This window comes from Coregonus clupeaformis, chromosome 21 (genome assembly GCF_020615455.1).
Source record: "Coregonus clupeaformis isolate EN_2021a chromosome 21, ASM2061545v1, whole genome shotgun sequence".
Classification (NCBI taxonomy): domain Eukaryota; kingdom Metazoa; phylum Chordata; class Actinopteri; order Salmoniformes; family Salmonidae; genus Coregonus; species Coregonus clupeaformis.
In genome coordinates this window covers 16,089,815-16,107,544 of record NC_059212.1, presented here as the reverse complement: position 1 = coordinate 16,107,544, position 17,730 = coordinate 16,089,815, and the positions used below count along the sequence as shown (strand labels likewise).

The window sequence follows — 17,730 nt, the reverse complement described above, 5'->3', positions numbered from 1 at the left end:
CAGCCCCATGCAGCCACGATCGGTCGGAGAGGAACATCTGTTTTCAGCCAGGTTTAGTTGTGTGTGTGATGAGCAAGGCCACAGCCATAGCCTTTCATTAGCCAGCCTTTGTGTGGCTCTAGGGTAATCCGCCATTTACTGTTTATGAAAACAAAATGTGTATGGGCTGCTTCAATGCATACCCAGATGGATCACCTCAATGTACTGAATGTACTGCCATGGAAATCTATCATTCTGAAATGTTCTCTGTATAGGTTTCCATGAGGACTAATATCACATTTGATTCAAAGTAATGATTTTTCACTTGGACATAAAGGTAAGAGATTGCAGAACAATTCTAAAACACACACACACGCAAGCACAGTCGCACACACACACACTAGCCCTTCACATTGAAAGTTCTGATCTGGCCTTCACAGCATCAGAGAAACTCAGAGAAAGGGTAAATGATTGGTTCAGACTTAGTGTGTGAATTGACATTTGTGTATTCTCTTGATCACTGCATTACTATTGTATGAAATATGTTCCAGAGCTCAAAACCTGCACGTGTTTTACCTGTCAGAAACTCTCCCCGCTACCGCTCAAGAGGATGTGGAACACCTTATAAGAAGAGGGGGAACTTCAGATCAGAGGTAATCTTATCAGATAATGTTTAATTGCTTCTTTCATCTGTTGTGCTTTAATCCCATTGTTGAAGCAGGCAGTTTCATCCAAGATAACGCACAACACTTTCAACACTGATTTACATTTTCCAGACGCACACTGGCTGCTTCTTTCTGCTGCCACAGCACAAAAAGTGCTTAGCGCGCCACTCCCCCTCTTTTCTGAGGCAAAATTAAACTAGGTAAAAATTTGAATTTAAAATCAAGTGGTGGTGGAGGGATAGAGTTTGGGACTGTATGGGGACTGCATGGAAATAGATGGGGGAGGGGGAAGTCAGATAGGATGCCAAAGAGAAGATATTGCTTCTCTTCTACCCTCAAACCCACCACAGCAACAGTGTCATCAGAACAAATTGGACCACTGTTTTTAGCTAGCTACTTACACGCCCCGAAACATAAACAGGCCGCTCAGTGCTCACATGGCACCATCGATTCAAACGGCCTGCGTAACCTCATTGTTCAAATGTTTCTACAGCCTGATCCTGTTACACCATGACATCTACCAGGATCCCTCCATTCAACCACATACTCACCCGGGTGGGTCGCCCCCCTTCCCCTTCACCTCTGGCCGTCAGCAGCGCTGGGCAGGCATGCCGGGGCTTTTCAAGGTTGTCTACCCCCTTACTCCACATACATGACTTCTGTACAGCGCAGAAACTCTGGAAATGCAGTGTAAAATGTAGGACAGGAAACTAGACACATTGGGAGTTCTCAAGTACCGGTTCGGTATAAATGACAGGGGAATACCAGTACCATTTATAAATGTCCAGAGGAGTCACTACACTTCCTGAGCTCAATTTATACAGCCAACCTTGTGGTTTGGTTTCACAGTATTTGTGGGGGAACAAGAGGTGTACTTAATCTGAAGTGGCTGAACTGAGCCAAGCCGATGGCTGTTTCTGAAATTGCACCCTATTCCCTATTAAAATGCACTACTTTTGACCAGAGCCATAAAGGTCCTGGTCAAAAGTAGTGTATTATGTAGGGAATAGGGTGCCATTTAGACGCATCCAGTGAGTTCCACCTCCGTCTCCTTCCAGTGCAGGGCAGCCAGGCTGCAGTCAGTCAGAGGCCATGTTGGATTCCATTTCCAGACTGCGTCTTCAGCGGCACCACCTTTGTTAGTGAGCCGAGCGACTGGGGAAAGCCGGGAAGTTGGAGGTGCAGCTTGGGGTTAGGGGGCTGTGAAAGAGAGCGTGGGGGCTAGGAGTTTAGACGCAGCCCACAGCCCCGCGGCTGTTGCCCACATTAATCATGTTGCAGGGTGGGGCAGGAGACGGACTGGCTGTTCTGTCCATGTCCCCTCTCTCTCTCTCTGCATGTCTGTCTGCCGCTGCCTCGCTCTCTCGGTCAGGTCTGGGGGAGACTAATGAGGTGTCTCTGATGCCAGCTTCCTTCGCCGGGGCGCCGTAGCTTTTATGTCACCGCTGGTTTAGGAGGTGACAGGTTGCTTATTTACTCTGCCTTTCATATTTACCTTTTAGTTCTTTTTTCCTCCCCCCCTCTCTCCCCACTCCTCCTCTACCGTCCACCCCTTTTTCCTGCAGTCATCTGTTCATTCAGCTGCCTGGCTGTGAGAACCAAGTGCCTAATGGGCCGTATCAGCAGAACCACTGCAGGGAAACGCAGGCCTGTCATTAGCCCATATTGAAAAAGAGAGCCGGTAGGCAGAAGGAGAGAGAGAGAGAGCGCGAGATAGACCAGAGCAATTGGTATTTATATTGTGTTCATTTAATAGACAAGCCTGAGTAATGAGTAGCAGCCCCACAATACAATTATGCACCATTTCTACTTGGCCAGGCTTTAGCTTGAGGAGGCTATCAATATTTAACAGGGAGTACAATTTTTCAATGCAAAAACAGGGACTGGCTTTAACTGCTTTGAATAACTTAGACCTAGATTTTCACTCCCCCGTCTCTGGCGTAGGCCTAATAACTGACAATTGAGCGATGCTGGCGTAGAGTTACTGCGTGTTTTTGTGCGTTCATGGACAGGTGTAGGCATGTTGTGGTGTGTATCGGGTGTTGTGGTTGTGTTGTTATATTGTGTTGCTTCTGTTTCTTTGTGTTTATAAATCGAGTTGCTAGCAGACCCTAATGCTCTGACAATAATAAGCTGTTTTCATCTGTGAAAACACCTCACTTACATGGACACCTATAAACTCAGAGACGACACAGTCGGCTTGGACAAATTACCATTAAACACAAGACGACAGAGGTGAAATCCATAGTGCACATGGTCATTTTATTTCCTCCTCTCGCTTAACTATCAGCAATTGTCATACTGAAGGACCTAATAGACATTTTCTATGACAACTGGAAATGGCTTTACAGAACGTCATGCTAATGTGGTCCTCTGTAGCTCAATTGGTAGAGCATGGCGCTTGTAACGCCAGGGTAGTGGGTTCGATCCCCGGGACCACCCATACGTAAAAATCTATGCACACATGACTGTAAGTCGCTTTGGATAAAAGCGTCTGCTAAATGGCATATTATTATATTATGTACTCCACAATGAGGAGCTATGGGCTGCAGTTTCTGTCTTGTTTATAGTAATAGCATCCCATTGTCAAGGCCTCCAGTGCACCACGTGACCATTGCAATAGTAACTGCCCGTTTTTTTATAAAATGTGAAAGGGAAACTGACTTTCTGACCAAAATCTGTTGAAATTACTACAAATAGCATTACCCATTGGCTTTCAGGTCTGGGGGGAAATAGTTTCATTTCTATGGAAAGGTTGAAGAGTTAGCACTGTAACGGCCTGTGACATTGACATTTGCTGTTCCACACAGAAACACAGAACAAACAATGGTGACCAAACACAGCTCTAATGGACAGAGTTAAAAGGCCAAATCTAATTGGCTCAAAAAATCCTTGATGCTCATCTTGCAATCTCTACCTCATCCCAGGCTGCGCCCCAAATGGCACCCTATTCCCTACATAGTGCACTATGGTCAAAAGTAGTAAACTATAGAGTATAGGGTGCCATTTGGGACGCAGCCTCAGTCTCTAGAGCAGTCAAAGTACAGAGAGGGCGATAGTTTAACATTTATATGGACAGCCATTACACAAGATATCCCAGACAGAAAAATGGGCATCAAGTGGATTCGGAAAAAAACGTGTGCAACTGCGACCTCCACTTTGTGGCCATACCAAGCATGTTATCGCAGAGACGTGCTGTGGTTGAATCGTTTAGTTTAGATCGATATTCAGAGATGTTAAAACAGATGTAGCCCATTCATTCAATGAAACACTGGCAAATATTGGCTGAAGATATTTCTTTATTTTTGTCAATCAAATTAAGAAAGGATCTTAAAGTGCACTGCACCAAAATGATCCCTTGGTAATCAATGCCAGACTGGTCACTTGACCAGCAAGCAAAAAGAAGAGCATGTACCGTATAAGAGAGGATTTTCACATAACTGAAACATCTTAACAACAATCTCTGTCTCCCCATTAGAAATGTGCATATTGTTTCACACATAGCTGACTGCCACAGAGGCCACTCTCTCATTCTCTTTCTCCCTTTGTCCTGTCTTCTACCCTCTGGCAGGATATTTGACCCCTTCAACACATTATCCTTTCCTGCAGTCCAGATGGAGAAAATTAAGTTTCCATGTGAACTGGCCACAAAACTCCCAGCTCACAAAAACTCAGCTGGATAAAAGGCTTGTATGGGAGAGGCTGGTTGCTCTGTGGCTGCACTTCCTCCTCTCACAGTTTTATGTTACATTCCCAGTGCCAATGCCACTCTCTCTAAATTTGAAGACTGGGACAGAAGGGGAGTCAGAGGACTTTTTGCTTGCCTACGCACAATCCTTTAGCAGCCCAGGATATGGGTTGATTGATCTCTCCCTACTCTCTATTCAATTTGTGTATCCCAACCACTTTTTCCATTCCTTTGGCTGATTTGCCTTCCATTTCCATGGCCTTTTTGTTACCCCTGGTGATCTTTTGCATTTCAAATCAAATTAAATTGTATTCGCCACATGCTTGGTAAACAACAGGTGTAGACTAACAGTGAAACGCTTATGGGCCCTTCCCAACCACGCAAAGAGAAAGAAAATAGAGAACTAATATAAAATAAAATGAGTAAGGATAACTTATATACAAGGGGTACCAGTACCGAGTTAATGTGCAGAGGTTTGAGGTAATTGAGGTAGATGTGTACATATAGCTAGGAATAAAGGGACAGCATGATGAGTCAAAAGAAGTTAGTACATGTAAATGCAGATAGTTAAATAGTGAACAAAATAGATACTTGGACTAACTATTTAGCAGTCTTATGGCTTGGGGGTAGAAGCTGTTCAGGGTCCTGTTGGTTCCAGACTTGGTGCATCGGTACCGCTTGACGTGTGGTAGCAGAAATAACAGTCTATGACTTGGGTGGCTGGAGTCTGACAATTTTTAGGGCTTTCCTCTGTCACCGCCTGGTATAGAGGTCCTGGATGGCAGGGAGCTCGGCCCCAGTGATGTACTGGGCCGTTTGCATTACCCTCTGTAGCGCCTTGCGGTCGGATGCCAAGCAGTTGCCATACCAAGAGGTGATGCAGCCAGTCAAAATGCTCTCAATGGTGCGGCTGTATACATTTTCGAGGATCTGAGGGCCCATGACAAATCTCTTCAGAGTCATTCCACCCCGAAAAGCACAAGAAAGATGATTTCGATCCCCACCATCTCAGATTGTTCTGAAATTGTTTCTGTGGTTAGAAACAGATAAGATTAGCATTCCTGCAACATTATTTTGTTGAAATATAATTAGATCTCTTAGAAATTAAGTTAATTGATTGCACCCAAATTGGTCATTTTAATTTATAGGATTCATATAATATTTCTATAAATATAGTACCTAACATCCTATTTGGTCCAAACATTTTTCTAACAATGAGTAAGACACGAAGGAATCCAAAGAAATGGTAAAAGGCCACCCACAGACCTCCCACACCCCACGCCAATCCCACCCCAGCAACCAGTATACAGTATCAGCTCCCTATGTCTGACAAGTAGTATGGAGCTGCGGCTCGGAGTATTGTGTCTTCATCCTATGTAATGTAATCTCAGTGAATTTCCCCCCCGTTCAGAGAAATTAGTAATTTAGTAGTTAGGTTTATGTCCATCCTACATCCTGATATTACCAGGATCTGACCACTAGATGGTGCTGTTCCTGCTGTTAGTTGATTTTCTATTATCTCCCCCCACCCCCACCGTTAAAAAGGGATAGTTCACCCAAATTACAAAATTACATATCAGTTTCCGTTCCCTGTAAGCAGTTTATGGATAAGGTACTGTATGACAGCAACCCATGCTTCAAATACTAATTTCTCTGAACAGGGGAAATAAACATGACCAAATTCACTGAGAATACATTACATAAGATGAAGAAACCATACTCTGAGCTGCAGCGCCATACTACTTGTCAGACATAGAGAGCTGATACTGTATACTTGTTGGTGGGGTGGGATTGGTGTGGGGACGTCTGTGGGTGACTTTTGACAATTTCTTTGGATTCCTCATGTCTTACTCATTATTAAATAAAAGTTTGGTCCAAATCGGATGTTAGGTAATATTTGTATTGAATATTATATTAATCCTATAAATTAAAATGGCCAATTTGAGTGCAATCAATTAGCTTAATTTCTTAGAGATTAAATTATATTCAAACAAAATAATGCTGCAGGAATGCTAATCTTATCTGTTTCTAACTACAGAAATGATTCCAGAACAATCTGAGATGTTTGGTGTCATGGCTTGCTGAAATGACATGGATCGACCCTCCAGTGGGGGAAGAGGTGTTGTCGTGCCCTCTTCACGACTGTGTTGGTGTATTTGGACCATGTTAGATCCTTAGTGATGGGGACACAGAGGAACTTGAAGCTCTCGACCCGCTCCATTACAACCCCATTAATGTGAATGGGGGCGTGCACATCCCCTCCGTTTCTTAAAGTCCACAATCAGATCCTTTGTCTTGCTGGCGTTGAGGGAGAGGTTGTTGTCCTGGCACCACACTGCCAGGTCTCTGACCTCCTTCCTATTGGCTGTCTCATCGTCGATCAGGCCTACCACCTCTGCAAACTTAATGATGGCGTTGGAGTTGTGCACAGCCACGTAGTCGTGATTGAACAGGGAGTACAGGAGGGGATTAAGCACGCACCCCTGAGTGGCCCCTATGTTGAGGATCAGCATGGTGGATGTGTTGTTGCCTATCCTCACCACCTGGGGGCGTCCCATCGGGAAGTCCAGGATGCAGTTGTAGAGGGAGGTGTTCAGCCCCAGGGTCCTTAGCTTGGTGATGAGCTTGGAGGACACTATGGTGTTGAACACTGAGCTGTAGTCAATGAACAGCCTTCTCATGTAGGTGTTCCTTTTGTCCATGTGGGAAAGGGCAGTGTGGAGTGCAATAGAGATTGCGTCATCTGTGTATCTGTTGGAGTGATATGTGAATTGGAGTGGTTCCAGGGTGTCTGGGATGATGGCATTGATGTGAGCCAGGACCAGCCCTTCAAAGCATTTCATGGCTACAGATGTGAGTGCTATGGGGCACTAGTCATTTAGACAGGTTACCTTGGCGTTTTTGTGCACAGGGAGTATGGTGGTCTGCTTGAAATGTGTAGGTATTACAGACTGGGTCAAGGAGAGGTTGAAAATGTCAGTGAAGATACTTGCCGGCTGGTCAGCGCATGCTCTGAGAACGCGTCCTGGTAATCCGTCTGGCCCTGTGGCCTTGTGAATGTTAACCTGTTTAAAAGGTCTTACTCCGATCAGCTACGGAGAGCGCGATCACACAGTCGTCCAGAACATCTGGTGCTCTCACGCATGGTTCAGTGTTGCTTGCCACAGAAGCAAGCATAGCATGTTAGGCAATTACAACCAAATGAGGCCATAATAGGCCTGTCTGGGGGCCTTCTCTTTCAAGTAGCGCAGCTTTCCTCGCTCTGCTCTCTGCTCATCTTACAATGACATATAGATGGGCCGCAGCCAGACGTACAAAACTCCACCTAGAACATTACACATTTGTCTCTGGTCCAGGAACAGATAGAAAGCATATTGGCTCCATATAGATATAGTAAACATGCCCAGCGATTGAGGTTACATGTTGTCCAATAATAATCTCCAAGCTGGTCACAATGAGTCGCATTGCAGCAGCAGCCACCTTGTGATAACAACTGTATAATATATACCTGCTGGTGTGAGGACTAACAGGATAACTCACCACTGAGGCATGATGACTTCAATAGGAACTAACTTTTGCAGTTATTTCCTTGACCCTGTGTTATGTGTTTGAGCAGGGAACAGTGTATGTGTGTGCTACAGCAAGCTGTTAGCTCCAATAAAACACAGATAAAAGGCGGCATGTTTAGTGACTGACGCACATGACACACCAGTAGGTATGTGCATGGGGCCCTCCGCGCCAGCCAGGGAATGGAGAGGAGGAGGAACCTAAACATTGCCCCTGGGCCCAGCCTATCAATGTGGTGGAAGCTAGAGATCAGTGATAGACAGTGGAATGAATAAACCCATTACTCCCTGTAGAACAAGCAGCATATTCTACCACACAAGTCAGTTCTGTAAAGACGTGGGATTTGGGCTGAGCAGTGTGTATTACTGATAAAGTCAATCAGATGGTATTACTGGGCAGGCGGCGGGCATCAAATGCAAAGGGGGCAAAGTCACTTATTGATTTTCAATATTTGAGAATGTACCGAACCCACGGTAAATCATTGTTATGAAACCGCTACAGACAACACATGGTATACGAGAGGGGTGGAATGTGAACGGTGCTGTAGCTGGTTATCATCTTGTTCCAGTGTAAACATGAAAACAAGCAGCAGTAACTGGGGACTGAATCAGAATACATGTGGCACATGAGAGGAAGAAGCATGGCTATACAGTCAGTCAGTCAGCATGGCTGTCCTCAGTGTCAGTCACTAAAGCTTGCATAACACATTCCCACAACTTCACAGCAACATTGTGTAGGCCTAGAAACTATAGAGCCTGTGTGTGTGCGCGTGTTGTGTCTGTGTGTGTGTTCACCTTGCTCTATCAGAAGGAGCATTTTGTACTCTCCCCTGATGAAGGCTTTTGCATTCTTAAGCACCCCCATCCCCACTAACCTCCCCTGACCAAATTAATTTCCCTCCTTTGATAGAGACAGAAAAGGCTTTTAATGGCTGTGCCCTTCAAACCTGAGAGTTCTAATAAGTGTGAAGAGAAGATTTGTTTTACTGATTTTCTTTAAGGCTTGCAGGCATGGAATTAATTGTCTTGATTAAATATTGTCTGTCTGGGCGATGAGAGAGAGCAGAATTAGTGGTCCCTTGTTAAACTTGTATAGGTTCTCAGTAAGATTTGACCCAGAATACAAAGACCATAATGAGAGTTACTACTCTAAAGACAAAGAGCTTCAGAAATATCCACCTAATTTTCGAACGCTTTTATAAACATGTAAGCCAAACAGGGAAACTATGCAACAACTTCCTCCGTGCTCTCCCATTGTCATAATTCATATGCGTGCCACTATAAATCCCTGCATTAGCATGTTCCTGTTAGCCGATAGATCCTGACAAAATAAACCACATTACCGGCCTGCTAATGTGACTGGACCTTGTAGACTAAATTGACTATAAAAAGACCCATAACTGATCCAAATGGTTGTCCAATCAGGCAGGCTAGACGCAGTTATTTCGAAATTAATATGCATTCAAAACGCGGGGCTTTTGAGCGGTTATTCACTGTGATTTACAGCCTAGACTAGAATTTTCTACTCCCTTGAAAACAATAACATTCTTCATTACATTGTGTTGTTGTAGCCTAGGTAGGATACATTTATTGTCCCTAAAAAAGGGAATCAATAGGGTAGCTTTTCGAGCTGCGTGCCCCGGGACTGGGAGCGCACATAGGCTACTTATGATTTCATTATCTGATCACTTTTTTTTTTGACTGGATATATTCTGTTTATAAATTATGGGTTAATATCCATACGCTTCTAACTTAGGTTATACGTCTCAAGCCTGTCTGTCTTCATTGTTCTGTTGCGCAAATACGCACCTGGCCTCTCTGCTGCCTAGGCTATTCCTCTTAAATATTTTGGTCCCAGGAAAAGCCAGACTACAAAAGCTTGTTGGACACTTATTTCGATATATTTTATTTACTGATAGTCTATTGGAGGAGAGATGCACGCTTGCTCTTGCTTGCTGAATGTAAAATAGGCTACAGCATTAAGAACCGGCTGGGTGTTGGAAAGGATAAGGCCATATATTCCTATAGTAGGCTGCCTATCTTAACACTGATAGGCTACATCCTGACAAAATACACCATGAGTGGGCTGCTAATGTACCTTTCTGGACTTTCTAAACGGTCGAGAATAGACCCAAACTGATCCAAATAGTTGCATAATCAGGCCTAGGCTGTAGGCTTTGCAGTTATTTGGGAATGAAACAAAACAGGATGTTTGAGCGGTTATTCAAATTAGCCTACATCACTGCAGTTTACTAGTCTTGCTAACAACAGCCTCACTGTGTAGTCACGTGGGTTGCGAGTCAGCCAGGCTAGCAGTTTACAGCCTATAGACATTAATTGTGTACTCACTTCACAACAATAATAAATTCCTCATTGCACTCTGTTGTTGTAGCCCAGGTAGAAATAATCATTTTCTTGTCTAAAAATGTAGGCCTAGGGCTAATCAATAGTGGACAGAGCCAGCGCCAGAACAAATCAGTTGGATGGGCATTGCAGGCCCGTTTCTTTCACAGGACCACGCTTGCGCGTGCACGAATTATGTTAATGGTGTGCTATAATAAAGACCATAGGCAGCTCGTAAGTTTCAAGTTTGGGGACACTTACAATTTATCCTACCACTTCTACCTATCTGCGTGCCAGTTATGATTATTGTTCTATGCGCATTTTCATTAAACAGTTTCATTTCAATAAGAACTTTTTGTTTCTCAAAATTATTGTCACGTGGTTAATCATACAAATCTTAATTAAAATGATAAAAATCCAAGAGCACCAGCCTTTGCCATATGGACACATTGATACACCGTGATCTATTGGCGGCTAAGTACATTAATGCATAGATGCAGCAGTAGGCCTATAACTTCCATCTTCAACTAAGTAAAATACATAGGCCTAAAACCGACAAATAAAAATGGTAGAAAATATCCTGATGAAAATGCAGGTTCTTTCAATCGCATTAAATATCTCTACTCCGCCTGTGTGCCTCCCTTTCGATCGGTCTTGACAGACGCTCATTGCTCACATCGAACACAAAACAAAAGACAAAATTGACAAAACTCCTAAATGGTGGTTATGAAATAAACCTAAACTTGTTTCTCACAAGTGTAGCAGGTTGTGAACTCTGCAAACAACGTTTCCACTCCGAGAATGAGAACGGCAAATGACTGTAATGCATGCATTAACAGTAATGAATTTAACCAAATGACGGGGATTAACGATACATTTACTAGGCCTACTAGTTACATATGTAATGGGGAATTGATAAAAAATAAACAATCAAAGGGCAAACAATTCACCAAATGAAACAATGAATGTGCAAGAATTGGCGGGAGACAGCGGAGCACATTCTGGAGAGCTGATTGCATGCATTCTGGAGAAAGAAGCCGATTTCTTCACCACACAACCCTCCCCTTCTTCTTGTCTCAACATTTTAAATTATACGCAAGACACATTATTTTCACATATTTTAGATGCTTTCGCTGACAGCCGCAACTCAATAATCAGCTAGGCCTAATACCACGCACGCTGCCCAAATTGCTGGCTTGACAAATAGGCATAGGCCTATGCACTTGTGATTTGAAACAATCCATAGCTATTTAAAAAAAAAAAAATCTGCTAATGGTCCTCTGTGGCCAAGTCAAGCTCTGTGGTAAAGTATTTTGATTTATTTTATTTAGACAGAAGTAATTTATTTAGACAGTAGTAAATTATATAATTTTGGCAAAACATCAATTTACTTTAGGGGAAGCCAGCATCCGAACACTGCAAGGGGAAGCCAGCATCCGAACAGTGCACCCGCCAACTTTCCTTTGTAATTCGCAAGTGGCTGAAACCAGAGATCTATATATAATGACGAGATGATCATGTCTCCGCCCTAACAATGTGAGTCTGCAGGCGACAAGCTTAGGTCTGCATATTATGCCCATAGAAACGCATTGGGCTTATTCAGGACAGACTTTGGCGAGAGTGGGCTCTCTTCGCCTCTTCCTCTCTGCTGAAACTGGAGAGCAAAACAGCGCCCCTCTGTCTGTCTTCCTATATGTAGCCCATGTATCTGATTCTGTCTGGCCAGAAATAGTATGACATGCCATACTCCTTTTGTCCAGACAGCATCAGATACAATACATGGTCTACACCAGTGGAGGCTGAGGAGGGGTGGACAGCTCATAATAATGGCTGGAACAGAGCGAATGGAATGGCATCAATTGTTACCATTCCACTTATACCACTCCAACCATTTCCACGAGCCGGTGCTCCCCAATTAAGGTGCCACCAACCTCCTGTGGTCTACACATACTGAGACAGAAGGGCACTGTTTCGCTCGCTCGGATGCTTTATCTGAGATTGATGAGTCTTTGTCGGCGTGCGTCTCGGTAAAATAAATGATCAACATTTCAATATTTTATTTGGACGGGCAAGGAGGTACAGTAGGGCGGGCCAGGCCCCGTAGGGCCCGTCCATAATGCTGGCCCCGATAGTGGAGCTTTGCGTGCTCTGGGACCACAAAGCGCAGCTGGAGGAACGAACAGATCTGCCATTTCTTAATCTGTAAAAAAGAATGTATTGCACTTTGACAGGCCTAAATATTTAGCCTATAGCCCTAATATTTAGCTAATGAATGGCCTAATATTTCGCTTCTTACTTGGGTTACACATCACTAGCCTCTCTGTTCCTGTGCGCAATAGGCTATAGGCTACAAAAGCTATAGGACATTTCTTTATATTAGGCCTAATAGCCTCGTCAGGGAAAGAAGCAGACTTGCTCTTGCTGATTGCTGCATGTAAAACAGGCCTACAGCAAATTAACTGTCAGGGAAAATTCAGGATTCAGCCAAGAAACAACCTCCAAACTCACTTTGGGAAAACATACAGTAAGGGCACAAAAATAAATAGAAGGGGTCTGCATCAAAAACAAATAATTGATAGCTTAAGTAATAAGTCCATTAGTACATGCACAGATTTACTAACTTTTTATAATGTAGACTATGGGTTAGTCATGAGTAAATGGGTCGTTTTAATTTTGTAGTAGGGAAGTAGAAGAGGCAACATGTAACAGAATGGGAGGAGAGAAACAGACAATTAAACAGCTGTCTACCCGCAGCATTAACATGGCATCAGCTAGTTTAAACACTACTTATTTTGTCATGTGTCATTTCTAAAGAAACCACAAAACACCCAAAAATGCCTTCCACAATGCAGGCATTACAAATGAGATGCCAAGATGGAAAAACTAAAAAGGCATGATCGTACTAGGCCGCACCCTGCCACACAAAAATCCAAGAGGTGGGTGACTCCTGTACGGCTGAGGTGAATCATCGATGACTAGGAATGAACCTGGCTAAGCTCAACCACTTCCTTTTTACATTTGAGTCATTTAGTGACTTTAGTGACAGTAGCAATTAGGGTTACGTGCCTTACTCAAGGGCACAGACAGATTTTTTCACCTAGTCGGCTCGGGGATTCGAACCCAACAGGCCCAACAGTCTATCTACCACCCTTAAACCCTCTCTTCAGAGCAGAAGCCACACATGACTAGAAACCCCCCCAAACATTGTCGCAGGAATCTCAAGAGCTAAATTGTTGAAGCATAATCCAGCATAAACGTTGCTTCGTCTCTAGTGGAAGTCAGTGAAGCTTCAAAGAGGGGGACCTATTACGGCTTTATGAAACAACGTGGTGAGGTTCACCCCCCACCACACACACAGACCCTCCTCCTCCCCCTTCTGTGAACAAGGGCTTTTTCTACAGCTGGGTAACAAAGCATGACCCAATAATCCTGAAGCCTGACTCAAAGCTGGAACCTCCTCTCTGAGGACTTGATAAGATTCTGCCTGGCGTGGGGGGCTGCTAGGCATGTGTGGGGGATGGGGGGATTACACACACACAACTACAACTAGCTTTGATTATTCTAATTATGACTAAAGCCCTGATTATGAGCACAGGCCAATATGTGCAATATGATGAGCTCACGTGCAATAAGGGACTTTACCGTTAAGCATACCAGACAAAGGCATGTATCTGGATCAAACTGGTATTCTTGTCATCAACTGATTACACACCTATACTAATTAATTTCAAAAATCCAAAACACTGGTAATTTATTTATGAGCCACTGCATGCAAACTGTCCTGACTGCAGATGAGTTTGCACCCATTGACACAAATAAAAAGCGCTGAGTAAGGACTTTTGTGCTTACTGTTGCAGCATGTGAATTACAATTCTGGTGAAAATAAGTGGTGGGCCCATCCAGACATGAGGCAACGGAGAGAGAGCTAGCAACAGGTCTGCTCCTGTCCTGTTCTGACAGTTGGCTAAACGTCTCAAGGCAGGTAACAAGGTTTTGGATGACTAGGAGTGGCATGTTCTGTCTGAACTATCAAACAAGCAAGGAAGAAGTCAGAAGAAGTGCCAGTCGTCAAATCTAGACTCACCGAGGATACCAAAAGGTAGAACAGAAATGGGCTGCATTCCCAAAGATGACATGTTTCTGGGTTTCTCCACAGCTTCATATAAGCGGTTAGTTTATAAACATCCCATCTGCTTCGCAGGCTGAGGCTGGCCTGGAGCACCAGGCAGAACCCTCTAAATAAAAAAAATCACATGCCACGAGTCCCACAGCATGGTTAGGATACAGGGAGCTGGTTGGTTCTGGCAGTCACAGAGAGTAAGTAGAAAACTATCCTAAATATTGAAGGCACAAGCAACCCTCATCTGTAGCTGGTTTATACCATGGGAATGCATGCACATTGTAGAAAGAATTGGTAGTGTAAACAAAGTTAATGTACCCCAAATCGTTGGGGTATTAGTTGTTAGACAAGTATATCATGTCGAAGAGACAAGATGCACCAAAAAACAAGGACAGCAAACTTTCATTTCTACTTTATAGAAATCTCAGGGACCCATCGGTGAACATTTACCTGCTTTCTATTTTGCTCATAAAAAGGTAAACACAGGCCTGTATTGACCCGGAGGTTTTATATGGCTAACTTTGGTAAGCATCTCTTTTGAGGCACATTATAGCCTATTTCAAGGGACAACTCAGACTCCACTGTGCTGATGTTGGTTGTTTTTTCATACTCAGCCACACATTTCCATAGCGAAATCACTTGAGTTCACAATTTGACTGTCTCTTGTTGGACATACATCTGCATAATTTATGTGGATTTTATATTTCTACAGGCTCATATTTCCTTATGCCTTAATTAACATTATGATTTATTATGTTTTAGAATGGAAATATGAATATGGTGTGCTTTTTATTATTTTCAAGTAATATTGTAGAGAAACAATATGAAATCAAAGCATTTCCAAATAGGCCAATAGCCCAATATTTGCTGTAACCTATAAAAACGTGTTCTAGGCCTATTCCGTTTCCAGTTGTTGTGATGCGTAAACCCACGTTGATATGGCTCCTAGGCCTAGCCCCTAACAAAAGTTTAAATCAAACCCTCCATTGGTTTAGATAATAATGAGGATTTGATAAGTCTAACATTTTATGGAGGCAGATGCATGAATAAAACAATATTTCGTTGGAGAGAGGGGCCTCTGAAGTGTCCCTTTGTCTAAAATCACCCTCAGTGGTGGCTATTTTGCAGTGATCGCCTTGGAAATGCGAGACGGATATTGATAATCTCAACTGGAAAGCTATTGTGTAGCAGAGGGGCTACCCTGAGATACATTTTCCCAGCACTAATATGATTTTGTAAAATTTAAAGCATCAGGATCTATTTTAATACTTCCAAACTTGCGTCCGATGCTTGGTTTAAATTGCAAAAACATTTCCATACTAGATTTGATACGAGTCCTTTGTCTTGTCCAACTACCAAATAAACAAAATATATAGGATTTGGATCAAAGCGGCTTATGTTGGCTTGATTATAGTAAGATACTTAATAACCGCCTTTGTCTAACACATAAACTACCCTTTATCAAAAATACATAGAATCGAGTTGTAACAGAATAAAATGTAAAACGGACTAATGGTGATCTATTTTATCCGCGTATGTTAGATCCCCTCCGTGGCCAGCCCCGCGCACGGAAAGGGTAGCCTTCCATACAATAGCCCTCGACGACGAAAAAAGTGCTGAATGTTGCCAACACATAGCTGGGTCGGCTCAATCGACTCAACAACGTAATGTGAAGTGAGTCAGTGCTATATCGAGGCTACGGAAATGATACTTTGTCTCAATTCGTGTGAATAAAACCACATGAATCGTCACAATTTAACGAGCAGGTACAATAAAGGCTCCTCAACTGACAGCCCTTTCATTTATTAACAGCTAAACTGATACAGATCAACGTATCCTGCTTCCCACTGAAACAGAGTAGCCTAGCCAGACATCTGAATTTGCAAATAGAATGTAGATCATTCTGCTCACTTAATTCGATCCGAACCAAATTAATATCGGTTTATGCTAAAATTGCTTCAACATAGACCAGGTTTTCAATACTTTTGTTCGTATGGAAAAACTTATGTAATTCCTAGAAGCCACCCTACCCTTCCTTGATCGAGTTAGCTGGAACATTTTAATATGAAAAGCCGTGTAAGCGGAGAAGAGGGACAAGGGCAAAGTGCTGCGTTTGTTCCACTTACCGACTTGTAAGACATTTTCCACACAACCAGTCTCCAAAAGTCGGATACCCCGGCGGAAAGGCAGTCCATCTCCAGTGCCCGCTGCCCCGGCGGCGCCCGTAGTACTGGTAATCCCTCCAGGGACAGACCCGGATCCAGCGGGAGCCACCGTGCCCACCGCCGGAACCTCTTCGCCGGCGACGCGGCACTGAAACGACGAATACATACATATTTCCCTTTCGTTCCTCGGAAAGGACCAGTACACTATACGGCGCTGTACTGGCTCTGGGATCCGCTCGAAGCGCTCCTCCACCCTCTCAAAGGCCCATTTCTCTGCTACAGCCTTCGCGGCACAGTCTAACAGAGATTCCGGGCAGCGAAACCGAGAGTTCGGAAAACCTGGACCAGGCCCCGGACCAGGCCCTCGGGGAGCCGGGCGCAAGCACGGTCGCTTGCTGGCCGGGGGTAAAGATAGATGAAGCGGCGGCTGAGGCGGTAGCTCTCCACGTCCCTCCGCCATGACGTCCAGATAAACACTGAGAACAGACGACCAGCTTCAGAATTGCACAAATGAGCCACTGCACACCGGGAGAGGAGGGAGTGGGGTTGAGGGGGTTTATACGTCACCATCAATAACAAACACTCCCCAATTGCAATACTGCACTGACAACGCATCACCGCTACCGACCTCTTAGTGTGTGTGTGTGTGTGTGTGTGCGTGTGTGTGTAGTGGTGATAAAGTTTAGCTGTTTTAAAGCTAATTTCATGCATTTCATTCTACACATTTTGCCATGACTTATGCCATGTTCATATGATATCTGTGTGAGAGTGACTAACAAAATCAATGGGGGCCCCCTGGAGGTCAGGGCCCCTGAGCACATGTGAACCCCGGTCGGTAATTTGGTAATGATTAGGCCTACTACAAGATTTAGATAGCTGGCTAGACTACCTTACCTAGCAATCTAAAATAATTAGCTGACACGGGCTAATTGAGTGACTAACATAACAAGTGGACAACTGCTGATGCACTAGCAAATTTCGAAATTGCACCCTGTGTATTTATACTTTTCTAACTCTCAAGAGTAAACTGAGACGCTGACTGAGTTCATAAACCAGACGCAGCGCGTAGTCTGCGGTTGGTTGGGTCGGTGTATAGGAAGAGGCGGCACTGTGTGTGTGTGGTCTGCAACAAGACAGACATATCATGCTCACCTCAACTTCAACCTTAGCCTATATATTGAAATTATGAATGACAACCAAAATA

General features: G+C 43.8%; 1 protein-coding gene across 2 annotated transcripts in view; it reads right to left on the bottom strand.

Moving 5' to 3' along the window:
* The window catches only part of LOC121535232 (zinc finger SWIM domain-containing protein 5), a 55,947-nt gene extending 38,893 nt beyond the window's left edge, over positions 1 to 17,054 (bottom strand). The window contains exon 1 of one of the 2 annotated variants that reach the window (XM_041842093.2): positions 16,488 to 17,054. In XM_041842093.2, coding sequence (XP_041698027.1) covers positions 16,488 to 16,986 — 499 coding nt within the window. In that variant the 5' untranslated portion in view covers positions 16,987 to 17,054. The remainder of the gene's footprint in view (positions 1 to 16,487) is intronic. The other variant, XM_041842092.2, reaches the window with a different exon arrangement.
* Positions 17,055 to 17,730: the final 676 nt, after the last annotated feature.